Source organism: Macrobrachium rosenbergii, chromosome 36 (genome assembly GCF_040412425.1).
Source record: "Macrobrachium rosenbergii isolate ZJJX-2024 chromosome 36, ASM4041242v1, whole genome shotgun sequence".
NCBI lineage: Eukaryota > Metazoa > Arthropoda > Malacostraca > Decapoda > Palaemonidae > Macrobrachium > Macrobrachium rosenbergii.
The window spans coordinates 5593707-5619651 of NC_089776.1; the positions used below are offsets into that span (position 1 = coordinate 5593707).

At 36.1% G+C, this 25945-nt stretch overlaps 1 protein-coding gene across 1 annotated transcript in view; it reads left to right on the forward strand.

Annotated features, from left to right (window-relative positions):
- LOC136856562 (carbohydrate sulfotransferase 4-like) overlaps positions 1-25945 on the forward strand; it is a 57215-nt gene that overhangs the window by 4011 nt on the left and 27259 nt on the right. The window contains exon 2 of the mRNA XM_067134416.1: positions 15182-15624. Coding sequence (XP_066990517.1) covers positions 15326-15624 — 299 coding nt within the window. The 5' untranslated portion in view covers positions 15182-15325. The remainder of the gene's footprint in view (positions 1-15181; positions 15625-25945) is intronic.

Here is a 25945-nt window from a genome sequence, read left to right on the forward strand (position 1 = left end):
TCCACCTCCTTGTACTGACTCTACCGTGCTGATTGTTCCTTCTATCCAGGAATTGCTGTACAGATTATCCCATTTATCCAGGTATTACTGTGGTGACTGTCCGTTTTATCCACAAATTTCTCTATTAACTGTCCCTTATTATCCAAATATTACTATACTGACTGTCCCATTTATCCAGATATTACTGTTGTGACTGCACATTTTATCCAGTTATGATTGTGCTGACTGTCCCATTTATCCAGATATTACTGTGGTGACAGTCCATTTTATCCAGACATTAGTGTGGTGACTGTCCCCCAGGTATTAATGTGGTGACTGTCCATTTTATCCACACATTACTGTGGTGACTGTTCATGTTATCCAGACATTGCTGTGGTGACTGTTCATTTTATCCAGACATTACTGTGGTGACTGTCCCCCAGGTATTAATGTGGTGGCTGTACCATTTATCCAGGCAATACTGTTCTGTTTGTCCTTTTATCCAGGTATTACTGTTCTGATTGTCCCTCTTATCCAGGCATTATTGTCCATTTTATCCAGATATTACTGCGGTGGCTGTCTCATTCATCCAGGCATTACTGTGCTGGCTGTTCCTTTTACCGAGGTATTACTGTGATGACTGTCCATTTTATCCAGGTATTACTGTGGTGACTGTCTAAACCGTGATACAGAATTATTAATTGCAGGAAAGAAAAGCATTTTCAATAATATATTTCTATGGCATTGAGTACATGAGATGAGGTATGATAAACCAGTAGAATTTATTGACTTATGAAATAAGGTATGATAAACCCCTAGAGTTTAATTACCACATACATTACAAAGGGAAGGGGGATGGGGGAAGGGGGTGAGGGTACGGGTTTAAAACCTACCCTATTATCTAAGCTGGGTCAAATGATGGCCACGTGCCAGATTTTGTCTAGATCAGTCAACCAGTTAGGAATTCTATAGTTTACAAACATATGGACAAGCATACAAACATTCACTTTTATATATAAGATGATATATATATTATATATATATATATATATGTATATATATATATATATATATATATATATATATATATATATATATATATATATATATATACACATATCTATATAGATGTATATATATATTATAATTTAAACGTATATAGAATATTTTGTAATAGGACCTCATTTAACCTAGATAGTATCTAGCAGAGATAGTTATTCAGGAAAAGTTACAAGCTTTCCAGGAAACAGTCCTCATTGTCTGGTAGCCAGAGAATACTATGGCTACCAGACGATGAGGAGTTTTAGTCCTGGAAAGCTTGTAACTTTTCCTTAATAAATGATTAATTCTGCTAGATACCATCTAGGTTAAATGAGGTCCTATCACTAAATGTATACTGATTAATGTAAATATATATATATATATATATATATATATATATATATATATATATATGTATGTGTATATATATATTATAGGGTTCAGAGGATTAAGAGGCTTAGAAATGTGAGGACATGAAGTACATAGGAGTAGCATTTGTGGAAGCATGAACCAGTATTTTAAAGCGGTTTGATCATGTGGAGAAATGGAGGACAACAGATTGTTGAAAAGAATTATGGGAGGATAGAGATGAAGACCCATGAAGTTGCTGGATAGATTCAGCAGAAGAAGGCCTCTAAAGGTGTTCTTAACATCCTGCAGGTAAAACCGGGCAAGGGAGGTACGGGTGAGTGATGCAGCGAGTGTACTGGGGCTGACATGTAGTTAATAATCCTTCTGTGGAAGCATGTTGAGCTGATCCATTTTTTTGTGCAGAGGATTCATCTCACTTCAGTAATTAAATGACGATTGTAACAGTGCCCGTTGTCCTGTTTATTCTCTTGAGCCAGCCCTTCTCAGATAATCGCCTGATTGCTAAACGCATACGCACATGAGCACACACATACGCACACATCTATAAAATGTATATATATATATATATATATATATATATATATATATATATATATATAGAGTATATATATATATATATATATATATATATATATATATATATATATATATATATATATATATATATATATATATATTTATATATATACCTGTATTTGAGTGTGAGGTTATATTACATGAACTCAATAAAAAATACATAAGCCTTGATAAAAACCATACAAACTTTCGAATAGGGAGATAATATGAAATTGCAGTTTGCAATTGGCTCCAAAACATTTTTCCAGTTTGCAATTGGCTCAAAACATTTTTTCCGGAATAATATGAGGCGATGATTTCGTTAACCCCACTGTCTGACGCAAACCACTCCAACAGAAACTAATTTTCCAGAAGTATTGAATGTATCCAAAGAGCTTCCCTCTCGAAAACTCATTTCAATTTGATACCTGCTCTTCAATGCACTTTTCTGAAATCTGGATTGCATCCCAGGTTTGTCGGAAATAGACTGGAGTTCCCCCCGTTCTTGGCTCACTTTTGCCTTTGCAGGCGTTTTTGCTCTCGATGTCGTTGCCTCAAGAGGAACTCCTTTATCAGGAACACTGAATAGCGGATTTCATTTAGCAACATCGATGTCACGCACGCATACTCACATATGCCTATATATATATACACACACATATATATGTATATGTATGTATATATATATATATATATGTATATATACTGTATATACAGTATATATACATATCTATATATATATATATATATATATATATATATATATATATATATATATATATATATATATATATATATATATATATATATATGGTATATGGGACCTATTGGTCACTTTTAACCAGACATGTTTAATCATGATAGCCACAATACTCTATAAACTTCTGAAATTTTCACACTTTGAGTTAATGTTACCTCGTTCTGATGCTCTGGATGCAGGTTCAAATCCTGCTACAGACATCAGAATTACTCATCATATTCTTACATTTGGATCTAAGGCTTTGAAGGATAAAAGTATCCAAAAAGTGTGAAGAATTCGAAAAGTAAAGAGAGTATTTGGTTAATGCAATTATATATATATATATATATATATATATATATATATATATATATATATATATATATATATATATATATATATATATATAAGCTCACTGTTTCGATATTCCTCACAGAGCAGCGTTGTTTTCAATGTAGTTGGTGAAATAATGGTTCAAAGTCAATTTTGTTGCTCTGTTTATTTAGGTAGAAGGGTTCGTCTCTGCGGGAGGCATTTTCAACCAAACGTGAGGTAGGACTGACGGTGAGCAATGCTCTTATGGTTTTCTAGATGTTAATTGATATGTGTGCGATTACACTATGGCCTATGCATCGCAAAATAGTTGGAGAGTAGGCAAACGGCGTAATCGGTTAATGGTGTATTTGAAGATGAAAAAGTGAACAGGACTTATTTTCTGAAAAGTGTCAAAATGCTTCGTCACACAGAAGTCCTAAAAATATTTTTCGTATAATTTAATGCAAGTGTAATCTATAATAAAGAAAAATATAAACTGAACTATTACATGATTGTACAGAAATTATTAAAAACATACGATTGTCATGGCATTCTGGAAAGAAAGCTCATCCTTATTCCCATAGCAATAGCAAGACAATTTCCTTATTTCCATAGCAATAGCAAGACAATTTCCTTGTTTCCATAGCAATAGCAAGACAATTTCCTTATTTCCATAGCAATAGCAAGGCAATTTCCTTGTTTCCATAGCAATAGCAAGACAATTTCCTTATTTCCATAGCAATAGCAAGACAATTTCCTTATTTCCATAGCAATAGGAGCACAAACAAGCAAAAATATATAAATAAATAAATGGACTGACGTTTATGCAACAATGTTGAGGGGCATACGGTAGTACAGGATTTCTTAGATGATAGCTTTTTAGAATATATATTAGATCATTTGTCAGGGTTGGTATTTTGAAGTCTTTTGATAGATGTGCAGATGGACGTTACTGGTAGAGTGTGTGTTGTCACACCTTGCTCGATGATGTCTCTTCCCACCTGGTCTTCCGCTTCATAAGAAGAAACGTTTTACTTCAATAAACACAGAAACAGAGTGAACTGGGGAGGGTTATTACGCCAGGTACCATCAGCAGAAGGTTGGGTACGAGGAATTTCGAAACTGTTAGTCAGAGCCTGAGAAATTCAGACTTTGACATCATCTTTTAACGATGGTTGTGCATAGGGAAAATCTACTAGGAACATTAAAATACACACACACACACACACACACACACATATATATAGTGTGTGTGTGTGTATGTACGTGTGTATCTGTATTTCATTATTTTGGATTGCTTGTGCTTTAAGCTGGTGTTTCGACTTCAAAGGTCACAGACATCAGCGATTGACGGAAAATGGAAATTTATTGAATATAGTTTTGAAAAGTGAAAGTTCGTCTCTCGAGACAAACTTGTTCAAGAGTACTTGAAATAATTAATTTCTTCAGGAAAGTTTAGTTGACTTTTCAATCACTCCTAAAAAGTTTACAAGAAACTGCAAGGGAAATAAAAAAAAAAGAGTCGTGAATGAGATACTTCGGTAAGATTTATATATAATGTTTACATTCCCGTGACAGCTTGTGCCACTGTTGTATGCTCAGCACTGCAAAACTGCAATGCCATCTTAGCTTTTGCAAGCAAAGCACTTTATCTCTTGATTATTACCTCTCTCTCTCTCTCTCTCTCTCTCACAGTATCCGCTGGCACAAGACACGGCTGTGCACTTCTACTGTCTATCTGTGGCACTGTGGAAAGGATTCAGCACGGGATTTTCTTAAGCCCAATTCATTACATTTATTTACGGTGACACACTTTTTTGATGAATATACATTTTGGGTCAAGCTTTTTACCTTCCTTGGCAAAACCCGAAAGACACTGCATCCGTATTGACAACCCCAGGTAAGTCGTATAGACGCAATTCCCCTGAACGTCTCATGAACATGGCCGCACACAACCCACCAATGTAAAAGATTCGGGATTTCGCTGCTTTTCCCATTTTTGTGATGTTTTGATGGCGACGTCATTTGGAAAAGGGTTCATTTGCAGACAAAATAATTTCGTACAAATGATCCCTCCGGCAAAAGAAGCCTGTGATTCCAGACACAAGGCAAGCAAGCTCAGCTAAAGTTGGTAGGGACAGTGAATATACGGAGGAGGTCACAGGCAAGCAATGCCTAGGAGAAACTGCAAATGGAAATTGGGAGCAATTTATTAATTGTTATGCTCTAAATAATGTTGTAATTTGAATCACCGTTTCCAAACCAAGATATCCATGAATATCCAGATGAAAGCCATGGAAATAAATAGATCACATAGACAATAATAGAGAGAGAGAGAAAAAAGGCGTTGAGGGTGGCAGTGATCACCTACTTGTCATTCCCACACAAAAGCTGATTTGAAAAGCACACAACAAAAAGTTGGCAGAGCATCTAAGTTGGTGTAAAAAGGCTTCTTGAAGTTAAACATTGAGAGGCTTTTGCACTGTAAATTCGATATAGGTATGGTGCTTTGTAAACCAAAGAAGAAGAGTTGAGGCAATCAGTGAGGACTTGGTTAACACTAGTAAGGCATATCAGCCTGCTGAAAAAAAAAAAAAACTTGAATATGGGGTAACAAGACGGACACCTAGGGTATTGAGTGAGACCTGCAATACAATAACGCAGTGGTTCTCAATCTTTTTTTAGTGATGGCACCCTAGCTAATGTAATCATTGCCATGGCAGCCTTTCTTCACCATCCCACCATATTGCATGGATTAACTTCTTATTCAATGAATAAAATTATTATCCATACCTAAGCCAAAAGCAGGACACAGTACATGCAGAAGTATACTGTACAAGCAAAGAGCATAACAGAAGATTAGATAAATTATAATTACAGTAGACACATTGATAAAAATTATATGAAGACTTCTGCAAACTTTTTTTTTTTTTGACAAATGTTCATTAAGATGACCTAGTCAAGATAAAATTCATGACAATCTTGCGGCACCCCTAGTCACTGTCTGTGGCACCCCAGGGTGCCACGGCACCCAGTTTGAGAATCACTGCAATAACGAGTGGACAAAAGCAAAGGCACTCGCACAAAATTCATGGAGGAGACGAAGAACACAGAGTAGAACATACTAAATCTTCATGCCTAGACATTGAAGGTAAATGAAGTGCAAGAAGTGATGAGAGAGAATAATTGAAAAAAACAAGCGGACGATGCTGATAGCAACGTCGCATATCAGCAGTGGCATTGATGTAGAGGCAGCCATGAGAATTATTAATGAAAGCACCAGGGGTGAAACAAAAAGAGGAAAAGATCAATCAAATAAGGGAGGGAGAGAGGAAGGGAGGGAGGGAGGGAGGGATGGGTCAACAGCTATTTCAGAAGAAGGGTGTAACGCTGAGTGGAACTTTAATGTGAGGTCATGAATAAGAGATATGAGAGGTATAAATTGATTGATTTATCAGAATCTCAAGAAGACCTGATACTCTAATTAATGAATTTACCGTTTTTCAAGTGGATTCGTTAATAAAGGAATTTAGGGGATGGAAAACGAACGGATATGATGAAATTTTAGTTGAAAATCAAATGATACCTCACCTACCAACCAGATAGAATATAAGATGAGGACATCAAGCCTTTATATGTATATATATACAGTATATATATACATGTTCACAGTATATATTATATATATATATATATATATATATATATATATATATATATACACATACATGTATAAAGGCTTTATATCCTCATCCTATGTTCTGTCTGGTTGGTAGATGAGGTATCATTTAATTTTTTAGCTAATATATATATATATATATATATATATATATATATATATATATATATATATATATATATATATATATATACCATTCTCTTTTAAGGAAGAATTGTAGAAGGTGTTACGTTTCCGATTTCCAGCTAGACGTCACTGGTCTCATGCGCTTTCCTACCACAGTTGACTAATTGGCATTTGTACAATTGCTTGGTCAGTTAACAGTGCTATGATGTGTTTTAATGGAAATTACTCCTACTACTGTCACTTTCCCGGATTTAAATCCGAGTTCAGGCTTGTCCATATGTGTAACAAATTAAAACATTCTCTGTGTTTGTAAACGAGAATATTTGTTACGCTGTGAAGACGTTTTCCCAGAAGGGGTTGGTTCCAGAGACGAAACTCACAATGATCACTGCCACACCTAAATCTGAGCAGCTGAATTAAAGGACAAACCCTATGTACAGAAATCTTCTACAACATTAGCTGTTCCATACACCGACAGAGACGTCTCATGAGCAATGGCCAACCGCCTTTTCATACTGCACTGTTCGCCACTAATACGAGCTCTTGTTGTGCCATGATTTTTAGACTTTTTGCATTACCTCTAACACCCCCTCTATCCAGATCTTTCTAGATGTTCCTCTCCTTCTCCTCCATAATACATTGAATATTCACGATTTTCACTAAACCATCACCTTCGATCCTTTCCCCATGACCAGTCATCTCCAAATAATCTCATTCATTATTTTATGACCTTTCTTTTTGTAACCTTTCTGCATAGAGGAGAATTAGCTCGAAAGTCCCTCAGTGAATTCCTACTTTGGCCTCCACAGATAATCTGAGTATCCTCCCAGTCTTTTGCATACCCTCAGTTACCTTCCTTGCTTTGCCTATTTTGTAATTCACCGTGCCTCTCATCTTACTATCAATGGTAGTATGTTCTCCTAGATACCTGAAAATATGTATTTACATTAATTTCTGCATATTCCTAGCTTCCGTTTACCCTTGTTACTGTGAAAAGATTATGGCAGATTTGATAGAGAGGTAACGTGGAAGGTGTTGGGGATGTATGATGTAGAAGGTAAGTACCGAGAGCAGTTTAGTGTTTATGATGGAAGTGAAACATTTTAGAAAATGTATATGTAAGAGTGATGTGTTTGATACAAGTGATTCTGAGGTAAGGGGTTGCATGTTCTGCTTTTCAAACACTCGACTTTTTCACTGGTTTCTGCAGTATCTCCTCTCAATCTATATCAGAAGTAGTATGCTTCTGCCTTTTGCCTACATTTAATGTACTTTCTCTTGCATTACTCCATCCATAAAAATATCAAAAAGCAAAAAAAAAAAAAAAAAATAACGTCCTTGTCTCGGAATCACCTTTATACCAAATATATTACTCTCCCATGTGAATATTCTTTCACGTGCTTCACTTCCATCATAAAACTTTAAACTACTCTCAACAGTTTACCTTCTATACCACGCATTCTTCCACATTACCAATCTATCAAATCTGTCATAAGCTTTTCTAGGTCCATATATGCCATTTATAGCTTATTTATTTTGTGTTCAAACTTATATAACTATTTCATAGCAAACAGTTAAATTTCAGCATTCTCTACCTTGTCTAAACCCAGACCGTTCTTTCCTTATCAAACCTTCTGTCATCTTCCTTACTTCTCAGTTAAAATCTTATAATACACTTTTCCTGGTATTCTAAATAATGTCAACCCCATATACTTCTTGAAGTTTCCTCTATCGCCTTACCATTGAGCAACGAAGCAATGATTATTCACACCCAATTCTTTATCCTTTCTTTTATCGGGATATACCTTACACACCGTGGTCAGCCACTCACACACTCATTGTTGTCCCACAGCATTTAGCTGGTAATCCTATCAAGTCCTGGTGCCTTTTCATTCTTCAGCCTCCTAATTGCCCTCCTCATGCCCTCAACAGTCATTTCCACAAGCATTCTCAAACTTACACTAACTATTTCCACTCTTTAATGACATCTTCTCTGCCTCTCCTTTTTTAAATCACCAAATGTTGAAACTCCTCCCTACACCAGCACAGGAGTAAATTTGCTTAGACTACGTCAGATTTTTTTCATTTAAAAATTTTCTTCTGAAATCCAGGTTCTTATTAACATTGCATCTCCCTTCCAGTGGAACAACTGATTCTAAAACTGACTGTTGTAGTCACTTGACGATTTTCTTTATTATCCTTTGTTTTGCTCTTTCACTCTTTTATTGGAAACCTTGACCTCTCTTCTCTTTACCAGATCTCTTGTTTCTGGTGATAGAAATTCATTTCTCGCTATACTGTGGTTCGGATTCCACAATAAGCTGTAGGTCCCGTTGCTAAGTAACCAATTAGTTCTTAGCCACGTAAAATAAGTCTAATCCTTCGGGCCAGCCCTAGGAGAGCTGTTAATCAGCTCAGTGGTCTGGTAAAACTAAGGTATACTTACTTTTTTTTTCATCATCACATCAATTACTGCTTTTATCCCTTTTTTCTGCCCTTCCACACTCAACAAGCAGTACCCTTTGAAACTTATAATTAAACTGTACCTATTCCTTGTGTTCTCCTTCCACCTCTTAGTATTTAACCCTAACCCCCTTTTATCTGTTTACTTTTCTTAACCATATTTACAAGCACATTTTTATAACTTCTGCTACACGTTAAACTTCTGTCTATCTAAACCTCTGCCTCAATCAAATATTCTTACAAACTCTTTCTCTCACCTTTTCCTCTTTCGCATTCACAACTATGACCTTGCACTTCCAACAGTCAAGCTACTCTCATGCTTTTCATTCAGCTCGTACAACCACCCTTTTATTTTTAATAACCAAGCCGGCCACGGATTCCAAACACACTCTCTTTCACTATCAGTCTATATACGCATATGTCCAAAGAGAGGCAGAGTATGACGGTTGTGTCATTCTTATTGAAGTATGAGTAGTGTAATGAAATCTAAAAGCAAAAAGAAAAGTGGAAAACATAGTTCCCGGTTCATTCGGAAGGAAGTTTATACAGGACTTTTTCCTTCAAAGACAAAAGGTGCGACTTATTATTTTTCTTCAGTAATCGTCAAACTTTTCCGCTCGGTATCCCCATCCTTGTCAGTGCCTCAGCCATACCAGAACCATTTAAAGAAAGTCACACAACTAGAAACACAAAAATTCTGGGGAAACAAAATGAAAATACAAAGGAAACGAAAATCATAGCACTGAGAGTTAAAGAAATCGGAACATGAAACGCACGAACAGAACACGCAATAAACACCGACGATGGTGGCCATTGACAAGAGAAACTAAAGTCAAAATTAATAGAGCAATTGACAAAACGCTCAAATAATTAACTGAAAATAGTACCTGAATTGACATAAAAAAAAAAATCGATGACATGACAACACGCAAGAGGTGGCAAGACAGCACACTCACATTACTTAAGTCGCCACTACAGCCGCATAAATAACCTAAAAGTTGGATTATGTCAACACTTAGGGGATAGTTGAATGGAAATTAGACAAAAGAAATTAATTCCTTTGGCCTCATGAACATTCCTATCCAATAAAGTTTTGGGAATGAAGAAAGTATACTATCTATCTATCTATCTATCTATCTATCTATCTATCTATCTATCTATCTATCTATCTATATATATATATATATATATATATATATATATATATATATATATTTATTTATTTATATATATAGATATAATTATAAGCTGAAGACTACGGAAACTTACCTCAAGCAGGTGAAATCTGACTCTAAAATTGGGTTCAGGTAAAACCATATGCAAAGATTTTGGCTGAGGGCCTTCTTCAGGGGGGGGCGGGTTATTAGGTAAACACGTAGGTTTCACTTAATTAATTATATTTACATTGGAAAAACACAAATATCAGAAGAATGGGATTGTAAATAAAGACAGGTAAACAGGGTCTTGCCATATAGTAATGTTGATAAACAAATGGTTAATTCTCTGGAGAAACTCAAGAGGGGGCCTGCTTCAAAGGGCACTGCAGGGGAGAGGAACAGTGGTTATGCCACTGCGCATGCAAGATGATAACAAATCCACAGCAGACTAACTCCTATCTGCAATCAAGAACACATTTGGTTACTTAGCTGCACTAAGGCACTTAATCAAGAAGGAATCGAGGAGTTGCACAGAAGGTGCTTAGAGAGGACTTGATTCCGATAACTCTGATTTTGGACAATTATGTTACACTTCACTTCACAGGTTCAGAAATGAACACTGCACAAATAAAAGTATTACAGGTCTCGTTGTAGGTATATCTCACTATGAAAAGGAAATGGAAAATAGCAAAAGATTGACAGGGACGTGACTGACAAAAGAACCTTGACTCTGGTACATTAACCTTCATCGGGAGACAGACTCTTTGTCTTCGGGGGATGCCAGCAATGGAGGGTAGTGTTAAAGGGATTCACTACAAAAGCAACTTAGGCTCTGGACAGCCACGTGGGGGCCAGCTCAAGGGAGCCAGGGAGGATGGCAGTGTCCTGGATAAATCTCCAATGTCTTCTAAGTTCTAACTCTTCTGAGGATGATGCCCTTATATAGCATCTGCAGATTACGATTCTGCTCCTTGTAGGTGGCGCTGTATGGCGACGGGACCTCGTTTTTTATAAGGGTCTCGCACATGGGGCATGGGGGTATCTTGGCACAGATGTTCAAGATGGCGCCAGTCACGTGGGTCAGTTGCTAAGTGCGGGAGTCATTTTCTCTCTTGACCGAGGTGGGATTAGCATCTCCGACAGAACAGCACCTGAAAACAAGGTCTTTGGGCAGTCACCTGGACAAGGAAAAGGGATTAAAAGTTCACCCAAAAGGGTAGTGGTAGTGGTGAGAGGAGTCAATAAGGGCGAATTTGACCCACAGTTAACCTTTATGGTTGAAATTAAAACAATAGATATTATTTCCATAGAACGTGAAATGTTCTTATATTGTATCTTACTCTACTTCTTGGAGGATGAGATGGAGTGTGCAAAGTTTACCTCATTACAATATATATATATATATATATATATATATATATATATATATATATATATATATATATATATATATATATATATAACGGGTGATTAACTTTAGTGGAAACAAGTAGCTTGATATGTGTTATTTTTCAGTCACCTCATCGTGCTTATATGTCAGCTATCTTGGTAAAGGCAAAGTGTTATAAAAATCTTGGTTTTAATGAAAGTTATGTTTCCCTTCTAAATTTATTAGCCTCCTAAATTTATAAATTCTCCTCCAACTGTTGTCTTGGGTAGTAGCTGAGACTTTATATAAGGCCCACTGAATATTCTTAAGTGAGCAACTTGCACTTAGAATTCTCACTTAGTCTTTGGGCACACAGAAATTGTTATAAGTTCACTAATGGGTCTCGGGGCCTTGTCAGTCTCTCTCTCACTCCACTGAACCTCACACTCGCTCCTCGGTGCCCCGTCTCTCACTGCCTTCTGATTCAAAAGTGCCTATTACAACGGTCTCTCTGAGCGTATGAATCATGGTGTTCTTATTTTGATTAACTTCTGTCCTCTATTAACTGATTCACTAAAAGCGCTGATCACACTTTTTTACCTACAAGATCCACAACAGTATTTTCTGTGGGCATCAGCCGGTCTGCTCTGGCACCTGTGATCGTCATTTTCTGCTTCTCTCTGTCTCTGTTTTTTTTTTCTGGTATTCTCATTTATTAGTTCCTTTGCATATATAAATATTTATTAGTTCCATTACATATATAAATATCTATCTATCTATCTATCCATCTGTATATATCTATATATATACATGTATACATATACACACATATATAAATATATATATATATATATATATATATATATATATATATATATATATATATATATATATATATATATAAATGAATTTTATCACATCACCGTGATTCATATACAAGCATTAAGCTACAAACATCCTTTAATATTCAATTCGCTCTGCCTCGGAAATAATATATTTTCATATATGTTACCCGAAGGGGAATTTTTTAGTTGATAAGTTCCAGCCCACGAGACGACGAACTTGTTATCAACTAAAAAATTCCCCTTTGGGTAACATATATGAAAATATATTATTTCCGAGGTAGAGCAAATTGAATATTAAAGGACGGTTGTAGCTTGCTGTTTGTATATGAATCACGTTGATGTGATAAAATTCATTCATATATATATATATATATATATATATATATATATATATATATATATATATATGTATATATATATTTTTATATATATGTATATGTATATATGTATATATATATAGATATAGATAGATGGATAGATAGATAGATAGATATTTATATATGTAATGGAACTAATAAATGCAAAAGGGCGTAACCAGAGAATACCGAAAAAACAGAGACAGAGAGAAGCAGAAAATGACGATCCCAGGTGCCAGAGCAGACCGGCTGATGCCCATAGAAAATACTGTTGTGTATCTCGTAGGTAAAAAGTGTGATCAGCGCTTTTAGTGAATCAGTTAATAGAGGACAGAAGTTAATCAAAATAAGGACACCATGATTCATACGCTCAGAGAGACCGTTGTAACAGGCACTTTTGAATCAGAAGGCAGTGAGGGACAGGGCACCGAGGAGCGAGTGTGAGGTTCAGTGGAGTGAGAGAGAGACTGACTGACAAGGCTCCGAGACCGATTAGTGAACTGATAACAATTTCTGTGTGCCCAAAGACTAAGTGAGAATTCTAAGTCCAAGTTGCTCACTTAAGAATACTCAGTGGGCCTTATATAAAGTCTCAGCTACTACCCAAGACAACAGTTGGAGGAGAATTTATAATTTTTAGGATACTAATAAATTTAGAAGGGAAACATATATTATTTCCGGAAAAATATATTATTTCCGAGGTAGAGCGAATTGGATATTAAAGGGCGTTTGTAACTTAATGCTTATATATATATATATATATATATATATATATATATATATATATATATATATATATATATATATATATATATATATATATATATATTTATATATATATATATATATATATATATATATATATATATATATATATATATATATATATATATATATATATATATATGCTATATATATAGGTGTATGTGTGTATGCATATATATAATACAGACATACATATATATATATATATATATATATATATACATATGCATATATGTATATATAGTGTGTTTTGTGTGTGTGTGTGTGTGTGTGTGTGTGTGCATGATCTGATGTATAATAGTTGAGCTATATTCGAAAACACGCAGTCCGAAAACTTGCCAAAGACTCCTCTGATAAGGAAAATACCGGAAGTCTTGAAAAACTGCCCAGGGATTCCTGGACATCAGACTCGTTCTCGGAATCCTTCATACGAAACAAACCCAAAGACTTCTGAAAACAAAGCTGCACAAAACGGTGTCCTTTGAAACCTTGACCAAAAGATTACCGGAAGAGACCTGGGTAGCAAAAGCAATACTGGAGCCTTTGAATTCATGGTTGACATTTATTTGACATGTCGAATAATTCCAAGACTTCAGGAAAGGACTAATAAATAGGAAAACGAAAGAGAGAAGTGAAGATTATCTAAGGAATCCCGAAAGAAAACTAACCAAGGACCTCAGTAATAAAAAAAATTACTCAAGGATTTCGATAAGGACACTAAGAGAAGAAGTTCTAGCATAAAAAATGACTCCAGGACTTCTAGAGAAGAAACTTCCTAAGGATAAATGATTATAATGATCATTCAGTGGTTACCTGATATGAAAATGGTCCAAGGACTCCAGGATAAGAAAACTAACAAGGACTCCTTGAAAAGAAAATAATCCAACGACCCTGATTAAAAAAAACCATCTAAGGATAACTGGATAAGCTGCCCAAAACGGAAAAGGAAATTGTCCGAGAACTCCTTGCGATGATCTTATTCAAGACTATCCTTTATCGCAGCACGTTGGGGAAAGTAGTTATGACTTTTCCAGTTATTTGCGTTATTCTACCTTACTCCTCTTTACGTCGAGGCTTATTTTGAATATCTATGGTTGTTACTCTAAAATGTTTGGTTTTGCAGCCATTTGACCACTTCTGTTCAGATGAGGCAAATCTGGCCTTGGAAATAACACGCAATTTCTATAAATTCCAAACTTCCTGGTGGAGTCTTTAAGGAGTGTTTTGTATTACGTGTGTTCTTCTGAGAGAGAGAGAGAGAGAGAGAGAGAGAGAGAGAGAGAGAGAGAGAGAGCTTAAAACAGATATGGCGGCATGATGTGGACCTTCCGGCTCTGTGCATGCAAGGGCGAATGAATCAACAAACGGAAACAATGTAGCAATTATTCTCGTTCTTTTTTCATATTTCCTTTCCTTTCAGACCCAAATTGCACCAAGGAACCAAAGTGGGAGACAACGACTCGAACAATAAATATGGAAAGGTTACAAAAAACTATTGCGAGATAAGATGGCATTCTGACGATGAGCGCCTACAGCAGTCTCCTGAGAGGAGCCTCCCGCGACGATGAAAGGCCAACGCTGGAAGCAGACCTTGCTCGTCATAGGGATTTCAGTGGCTGTGTTTATGTACTTGGTTTTGGCAGCGAATTATGCGCCCATGATCTTCATGTCGTTTTCCAAGAAGGTCCAACCGCTGCAGTACGCACACCTGCATCCAAACAGTGATACAGCTTCACAGTATTATCAGGAGGCAGAGAGTTTGAAACCACCTCCGAAAGCTGTTATACTTTGGACCACCTGGAGGAGTGGGTCGACATACCTCGGGGAACTGCTGGCAAACGCTGTACAAGACACGTTTTACAGGTGAGTTTCACATTTACTCATTGTGTCTGTCAGACCTTGCCAAAGACAACTGCTTAGAATGAAAAAGACAACATGAAGTATTCCATGAAATCAATTATTTTTAACTAATAAGTCCATAATTCAAATGAACCGGCTCAATCATGTAAATGCGAAAGAGTTTTTAATTACGTTCGAAAAACTCTATTATTCATGATACTAGACTCTATAAACAATTTGGGTCTGTATTTCCAAAACAACTATTTCTTAGAAAAGCGATTAGTGTAAAAAGTAATCTCTTTCAAAACACAGGTTAATTTTTCATAACTAAGAACAATAGAAATATTTACATACTTCTATTTCTTTCAAGACAATACAGACTCGAGTCATCTGTTACGATGGGTATTGCAGCCTTTACCCAAGTTATTTAATTTATTATTTGTTCTCCACGTACCGGGCGACAACGACGTGAGCTAAATTTTCACAATAAAATAATACACAACTAAAATACATGTTTACTGAAATACATAATAATTAAAACATAGTGCTACATATACCAGAAAACTTAAAGCAATCTTTGAATATGGGAACATTTGCCAGGTCTTCAAACAGAAGATGTCATTAATAATTTATGGACATGGGGTTTAACGCATTTATTAAAATGAATGAGAATAAAGACAAAGACAAAGAACAATAAAGTTTCGTTTTGAAAGGCATTTTTCAAGTTTATGGAAGTAGGACGATTTACTGAAACAGACCTTCAGGAGTACAGCAAAACAGAGCTCGGAGCTCTGCGAACAGAGAAAGGGAACCTGAAATGTGATCGGGGACGGAGCGACCAACCACGACCTCATGAAACTCAAAGTGTACTTTACCAATGGTTGCCCGACTTCTCGACGTTATTGTATAGCAACTTCCGTCTACTTTTACCCCTGTCGCATGTTTCATATAAGTGAATGTTTCGTAGCTGCATCTGTGTCCAGTTTAAAGAGATTACTCCTCTGTTTTACTTTTTTTATCTTTAATTTCAGCTTTTTATATATATATATATATATATATATATATATATATATATATATATATATATATCCCTATATGTATATATCTATATCTATTTATGAATTTACAACACCACTATTTAAAGAGTTATGAGTGGCATGGACAGGGTCTTTTTCATTTGATTGATCAATGCCAGAAACGTTTATCTAAGGCCCAGGGGCAAGATCACCTACACTGAAAAAACAGAGAATAACACTCAAGGAGGACAACGAAAAACAATAAACAAACTTAAGTATTTATACAAATATCATTTATAACCTGATAAACTGTCAAAAGCTTCCGCCTAGAATAAACCTTCACACGAAAGAACAAGAGACAGTAACAGGGAGAAGGAAAGAAAGGAACCTATTGCTATACAGCAGAAGAGAGCGAAGGACAAAGAGAACCTTCATCCTAAATTATACGAATATCAAAATGTCAACATACACATCAAATTACAGTAATTACTGACACTGAAGCCTCTCAAATTTAATGAGCCTAACACCAAAGGTGATTAAATGTTGGAGTTATATAAATTTCAGCACCACAGACGCAGTCCAGGAGTAACAAGGGTCTGAAGCCGGAGGATAATAGGCTACAGCACAGTGACCCGCGTCAGTAGCGTCAGTGAGCAGTAATCACAGTTTATATCCGGAACAGCTATATACAAAACAATCTGGCGTTTTCATGACCCAGGAGGTTGGCAGCATGAAGAAAAACGGAGCCAGGGGAAAGACAGGCTGTCCCTCCAGGAGCAATAGGCGTGGCCAGAAGTAAAAAAGGGGTAACTGAAGACGTACCTTCAAAATCAAAGGGAGCGCAGGCAGGGCCCTCCACAACACACAGAATGGGGTCCGTCCAAGGCACGTATGATGCTCCTATATAAACACAGAGGACAAAGCTGCAACAACGGCCCTCAAAACAGAATGGACCACCAGCAATGCTCTCCGTGATGCAGAAGAAGGGGAAGGGAGAGCCTCAGGTACGGCAAGGCCTTCACATTTCAGAAAACCTCCACTATAATGTCCTGTCGTAATAAGGTCACCAAACCTCCACGTTAAGGAGCCGAATCCACACTGTCTCTATACTCGACTAATGGTCTACACAATGCGTGAGGAAACGTACAGGTGATCACCAAACAATCAGCCAGCCGAATAAAAACATGGAAAGTGAAAACCAACTTCCATGGGGGAGGTACCACTTAAATATAAACAATTTTCGGTGGGAGCGAAAAGAACCTCAACCAGTTTTTCTTGTGGCACAAAAATGAAACTGAAGTTAACTGAATGAATTTAGAGGTCACGAATAAAAAGCAATTACAATTACAATATATATATATATATATGTGTGTATACACATATATAATATATATATATATACATACATATATATATATATATATATAAATATATAAATATATATTTGGTCACTTATCTCGCGTGAATTTTTTTTATTCATAAATATTCATCAGAAAACATCGTTTAATATCCAGTTCACTTTTCCTCGGGAATAACTGTCTGCCTATGTTTCTAAACCAGACTACAGTTTGAATCCTGCCTGTGACGCAGCATTTATCAGTTATAATTCCCTTGGGTGTAAGTTATTCTCAAGGTACAGTAAATTGGATATTATACGATACTTGTGGCTTAATATTTGTGAAATATAAATACATACATACATACATACATACACACACATATATATACACATATATATATATATATATATATATATATATATATATATATATATATATATATATATATATATATATATATATATATATATATTGCAATCGGAGTTGCAACTGCAAGGTTCACAGTTCCATCTCAGCCTGCCTACTAGTCCATGAGCCAGACCCTCAAATTTTTAAAATCGGTATCAAATTAAGGGAAAATTTTCACTACGATTTTCAGATAGCTACAGAATTGTATATGGGATTGGAAAATGTATGATAGCCTTGACTATCTACTGGCTAATCATATCTTATGAGCATTTTACTAAGATAATTGCAAGACGATGTCAAACGAATGAAAAAGAATTCTGCATTTTAAGTCATTTATCTGCCTGTCTGTCATTGATAAATGCCCAAAACTGACCAATAACAATAAAAAAAGAATCATTATTCCAAGTGATGGTATAATGACTTCTGTTGATTAAAAACCCACTTAATTTAAATATCTTGACAAAAAACACGTTTTAATTTAACTTTTTCTCATTTTCTTTCTATTTTAATTATTTCTAGTTTCTTTCTTCCACAGTGGAAACCTAGAGTGTTGTTCAGTACATATTAATTATGGCGGATATTGATGTTGTGGTTCCGGAAGAAAAGCGGCTTTTACACTGATGTTCGAATAAAGTTGATAAGAATGAAAAACTAGTTAAACTTAAGTGCTATGAGTCTTGACAAGTTTTACTAAAAGCTGCAACCATAAGAAACTATGAACTTGTCTTAGCCCTGTCTGCAGGCTTAAGAGACAATGAATTTCCTCATATATTCTACCACAGAAAATGTAAAAGTATTTTCACTATGAAAAAAGATCTAGACTCACTGAAAAGAAACTGAGTACTATAGAAGAAGGAGAGTGTTCCTCTAGCAAACTTCAAGGAGGATTGTAACACCACCTGGACCATTACTTCAAGTAGTCCGCATATTCTATGAAAAGAGAAGAAGGATGAAGGGATCACTATCACGGAGAAATTAGTAAAGACTAGACAATTACGAGTGGACGATACTCTTCGAAAATATGCTATGGATCGTTGGGGTACAAAGATTATGGCACTAACTTGCAGAGACGTGGTAGCTGCAGAAGCTCACTATCACAGATCTTGTTACAGAAGTTATACCAGATCTACCAGTGAAAATAAAGAACCAGACACTTCGCAAGAAAACCATAATCTTTATAGTGAGGTAGAACATGATTCGTATGATGATTTTTAATTAAATATGTAAAGACATCCATCATCCCAAACCTATAAATTGTTCCCCTCTCATCCTTGACAGATAAGCTTCAGTCAATAATGAAATTAAAAGGAATTCAAGAAGTTCAGGATTCCACCAAACAGAACATCAAAAGAAATATACTAAAGTACTGAGGCATTGCTTATCAGTTTATCTAGATAACGATGGAAAGTTGTTGGTTGTACTTCACACGGCAACAGCAGAGACTGTCATTAAGGAAAATCAAAATTTAAAGGCAGAGTTAGAACTTTCGAGGACCAGATCAAACTTAGATAACTTAATTGATCTTGCTTCAAACCATCCGAGAAACAAGATTTAAAATGATCTCGCAAAATCACCATGGCCATGTCATCCATCTGTCTGTCTTATAAAGTACCTGATTATCTTCAAAGAGTCAACAGACTAATACATTCATTTAGCCAGGATTTAGTTTATGCAGTGACCTGTGGACAACAAAAAACGAAAAATCATATGGAGGCAAAAAGAGGCGTACAGTAATAAAATTCTTCGTATGGGAGTTTCCCACACCATCTGTAACTTCATGTCAATTCTTAGCAAAAGATTACAAGATAGAGGCCTTCGTGACATCTGCACGGAATCTGGCATACTTGGAGAAGGTTTAGTTATGGTGTGATGGATGAAGAAATGTACAATCGTGCAGTTCGAGTCCACAAATGTTTATAAAAAGCACTGATGAGACTTGTGTGGAACACTTTTTATTCGGGATTACTAATGATAATATCGAGGTAGTAAACGACTTTATCAATGAAGTAATGAAATTAAGTGATGATCTCAGTCAGGGTAACATTGATAAAATATTGCAAGATTCAGAATCTGAATCTGCTTTTAACTTATGGGATAAGTTTTTGGATTATTTTCGTTATGATAATGGAGACCTTTCAGCTTTCTGGATGACATATGTTGACATAGTAGGAGGTATATATACTGCTTAATCTCCTACGAGCATCGCGAGAGGGAAACTGGCTCCTTCACCTCCCTGCAATAAAGGTAATGATTCCTTCGTGTTTTTCTTATGATAAGTCAACTATGCAAGATACATACCTGTATACTATGCCCAAATATTACTGTTAGAAAAGGACCACCCTGAGGTACATGACTGTTTTTTGAATGGCTACTTCTCTGTCCAAATGTCAGAAACAAATACCTTTGGATGCATACCAATAGATCAAGCCACAGAAGAAACAATAAATAAAGGCACTCAAAACAACGGGAGGTACTTCACGATTTAGTCTTAAGCCAGGATCAGTGAAAAGGTATTATATAGCAGCATTTTTACATCTTATGGGGACCTTTATTGAATCAGCTACTTACAGCAAAAATGGAATATGATGAACACGCAGTATCATCAGCAGCGAATGTCATCAAAAACTGGATAGATCCTTTTGCAGAAGAAAATTAACTATTAATCATCTCTACAGGAAAAATAGCTGCTGCTGAAGTTAAGACAGACTTCACGAATGCACTTAAAATGGGCGAAAATCAATATGAAATCTTTAAGAAAGAGAGAATAGAGAACATCCCTCCTACAAAGAAATTTAATGACCGTATGACGCAGTGTAAACTTGAGACATTCACTTTAATGTGCATAAAACAAGAGGTGAAATGTAAAGATAAGCAGTCATTCTGAGAGCTTATCGAGCTTTAATTGGTAAAATCATCCTAGCATCACAAGCTCGGAATCTTAAAATGGAAGAGGTTTTATATCATTCCTTAGGACCTCTTCCATGGCCTTTAGAAATGCCTGAGGGACTACTCCGTAAAACTAACAAAGCTTTCCTTGGAAAATTTTTGCAAAAGGATGTGCCTACAGTTGAATCTATTCCAGAGCATTCTGCAACAAATATTGATGGTCTGTATCTTGTTCAAAAGAAAAAGGGTAATCAAGCAACATTTGGGGAAACTGCCAAGGATTTGTTTTCCTTGATTTTAAATGCAGGTGGAGGAAGTCAAAGAATTGACTTCCTCCACTATCAAGAACTATCAATCAAAAATAGTGAGCGACAAATGAGAGGGTCAGAATCTGGAATGAAGGTAACACGAATTACTGAGAAACAAACAGTTAGATAATGGAGAAAGTTTTTGGGGCAAACAAATGACAAAACAAGACTTATTTCACTTCTTGGTGGAAGAATGGAAAACAGCTATGTATACAGAAAAATTAAAAGATAAATCATCGTTTTTAACCTGTGGAGACGCGTTACAAAATTACCAGCAGTAATAACCCGGAAATGCATGAACTGAGAAGTACTCATGAAGACGCAGATGGTCGCTTACTTTTACATGCTGACCATGCTGCAAAGGAAGGATATCAAGCAGTATTGATAAGTTCAGTAGATACTGACGTGTTCATTGTACGCCTAGCATTTCAAAACATATCAAAGGTGCCACTGTATAAAAAATGTGGATCTAAAAGTAGAATAAAACTTGTTGATATTGAAAAAGTAGTAGCTCATCTTGTGGAAGATGTATGTGCTGCTCTTGTTGGACTACATTTTTTCACTGGTTGTGACACGGTCAGCGCATTTGCGGGAAGAGAAGAAGTTATGGCACTGAAGAAGATGATTAGTGAAGGACCATATAACATCTTCCAAGTTGGGATCAGATTAGGACTTATCAGAATCATTAAAGGCAGACTTGGAAAGTTCACTTGCTACTTTTACTCTAAGAAAATAGCAACATTTAACATCAATGAACAAAGGTACCATGGGTTTTGTGCCAAAAAGGGAGAAATAGAGAGTCATATGTTGCCACCATGTTTAGACTGCTTGAAAAAGCATTCAGAGAGAGCAAATTATCAGGCTGCAATATGGAAAAGAAGCTTACAACCAGATCCAGGTACACCGACTCCCACTGGAAGAGGTTGTAAATTGATTAAAACTGATGGAAAAGAGCAACTTGCTATAGACTGGATGGATGACTTGCCAGGCCCTGAGGCCGTCCTTGACTTACTTGCATGCACTTGCTCCAAATGTTGTAAGTTGCCCAAGTGCATTTGCTTATTAAATGGAATGAAATGCACAGACATGTGTAGTCTTACAGACTGCAGTAATCAAGCAGTCACTGAAAGTGTAGATTACCAGCAAGATATGAATGATGAATATGATTGATGTAGCTGTGATTGTTAGAAAGCTGATTAAAAATACATGAAAAAAATAAAAAAACAAAAAATCCAACATCCATTCATGTAAACCAATGAAGCAAAGAGACGGTGCAGGTGGAGCTAAGGCCATATTTTGGTCAATGAGCACTCTTTGTGGAGGCATGAATTTTAAGGTAACAGCTCCAAATAATTAACAAGAAACCTAGTTAATATGAAGCAATATATGAGTAAAATTGCTCAATATGGTACAGTGTAGAGACTGTAGAGATTAAGAATGCTGTGAAAATAGATGCAGTGCTACAAGTCATTACGATGCTCTCTTACATTCCAAAGTAATGGTCCTAACTCTTAAACAAAGCATCTTACAGAAATTTCATAAGAATAAAAACAGCTTTAAAATTTTATTTTCAAAATAAAACAATTGATATATTGGTTTGATTATAAGTTGTTATGATCATATTGCCAATTTTCATGAAAAAATTGAGTTTTGTTTGTAAAATAGGGCATTAACAGGTTGTAACTACTGAAAATCAAATTCTGCATGTTTCTCGCATTCCTCATGTTATTAGCTCGTATCTCTGCAAATATGATGGTTCCAGGCCAAAAACAGAGCATTCTACCAAGGTTTTTGTAAAGTGCCTCATCTTCATTTGCGGAAAAATGTATTATGTATGCAAACTACACAGAAACAGTATTGAAATAGGTTTGGCCAGTTTTTATTTTCAAGGTTATCATACATTTTCTATATCTAGGGAGCCTGCCCGTCCCAAAAATAATAGTAGTCCTTTGCCCCTAATTTGATACCAAAAAAAAAAAAAAATGACTGGCTCATGGACTATATCTCTTCCAGTTGATACAGATGTCAATGGGTACCATTGACATCTATATAGACGAGAGTAAGCTGGGCTTAATTAAGCAAGGGCACAGAGATAACAACCGTATCCCTAGAGATTTGCTGTTTGTGCACATGTTTGTATTTATATTGGCATTTGCATACAAACTTAGGGAAAAATAAGTTTTCCACAGAGAGGTAAATGCAGAGGGAAAGTTAATGAGCAATGGAATGTCAGAGTAAAAGAACAAATGCTATCTGAAATGAATGCAATCAGGTGTGAGTATTTTGAAGGTATGTTTAGCTGGAACATAAATGAGAGATAGAGCTGAAGAAAGCAAGACTGGAAGGGCTAGTGAAAGTTTGAGAAAACTTTTGGAATTGACTGGTTTCATGTGGGAAACACCAAAAAATTTATTAGATTACAAGTGAGATATGGTATGGTGGTGAAAATTTAACCGAGTGGCTGACAAAGATATGCAGGCTACGCCTGGAATAGGGAAAGATTTTGAAGTAACCAGCAAGAAGCTTGTTAATTGTTAGCTCATGTATTATAGGGTAAAGGTAACAAAGAAGACTAAAGCTGGCCACACACGTATGTGACTGGCGTCAGGTTTGTCCTGCTGGGACTAGCGTGCGCGCCAGTCCGCTTGGGTATTGCCCACACATACAGATTGAACTTGCTCTACGCATATTTCGAGAGGGCAGATGAATATGCAGTGGCCGTGCCCCTGTCAGTCTTGTAGTGTCCTGATACACACTCAGCAAACTAGTGCGAGTGGCACGCCAGTCATTTCAACATGCTGAAAGGACGACGGGAAAGGCTATTGTACCAGTCGTGTATGTGTATGGCCAGCTTAAAAGAATCAAAGGGACATTATATTACCTTGTACACCAAGGAAGGTGTAAGGTGGGATTTTGATTAAGGAAGTAAGAAATGCAATTGATGAACTGGTAGGGGAAGGACTCCATGGATTTAGAAAATATTAAAAGGTGTATAGATTAAGTGTGTTATATAAAGTAGATACTGGCATACAGTAATGTAAAAAGAATGCTTATAACAGCGTTGCTGTAGTGAATATGGAGGGTGTTAAGGGTGCATGGTATACAAAAAATTCTACAGAAAGCAAGTAAAAGTTTTAATGAAGGAAACATTTTGTGAGTGTTCAGTTTTTTTTAGAGAGAGAAAATAGTTTGTTGTAGAAATGAAGCTGAAACTGTCGTGTTTATGGCTTCTTGTGTTGGAATGAACTGAGACGTACGTAAAGGGCAGTATATGTAGGTGAAAAGTTGCAGGATAAGATAATGGGTCATGAATAGAAAACAGATGGTTGATTTCTGGGGAGGATTTAATAGTTTTATGGATAGATACAAGAGACTGCAGAAGTAACTGAAAGAGTCTGCAAGTATTCGGAAGAGGAGAAAGTTTGCAGTAGATATAGAAGAAGTAAGGTTATGAGGGTAAATGTAACTTAGGTTGGTGAAGTAATGAATGTAAATATGGGTAGCGGAAGTGTGGGAGCAGTTTATATGTACTGTAGTGGTATCTGCATATAGACAGACTGGATTGAGTTTGTGGGTATTTATGGAGGTCAAGGTTGAAATATATTAAAAGATTAAATAGCCAGCTCTCCTGTATGGTAATGAAGTATGGATGGTGAATGTGAAAGGGAGTAAAAAGGTTGATGCCACAGAAGTGAATTTCTGAAAAGGAGAGAATGTGGAAGTACATGGCAGTGGAAAAATGAGTAAACATTAATGAAGAATGGATCCAAGTGTTGTGAAATTGCTCAACCATGTAGAAAAATAGTTAATAATAAGTTGGTGAAAAGAGTGTATAATTCTGACTTATTAGGATGAAGGAGAAGACGACTTAGAAAGAAGCCAATTAATGAGAATAGAAGGGGGAAGATGAATAAAAATTTTAGGGAGAAAAAAAAAGTTGTTCTACAATGAAGTAAATGCAGAGAAATGTTAATGTACTAACGGAGAGATGCTCTCTAAAGTGAATACAGTACTCGGCTGATGGAGTGAGTATTTTGAAGAGGCAGAGGTGAATGGCACAAGAGTTGAAAGGTTTAGTGTAAGGTTAAGAATAGTTGTGGAAGTTCCTGTAGAGGATATAAGGAGGGCAATTCAGAGGCTGAGAAAGGCGAAGACACCGGGATTGATCAGATTATAAGTGATGTGTAAGTATTGTGGGGACAATATGACTGAGGGGCTGACCAGGGTTTGTAAAGTGTTTCTGGTTGAGGGTATGGTTCTAAAGGATGGCGAAAGGAACAATTGTTCCATTGTATAAAGATGAAGGTGTTAGAGGTGACTGTAAGAATCACAGGATTATAATGTTATTTAGTATACCAGGAAACGCATAAGGTATGATTTCGATTTA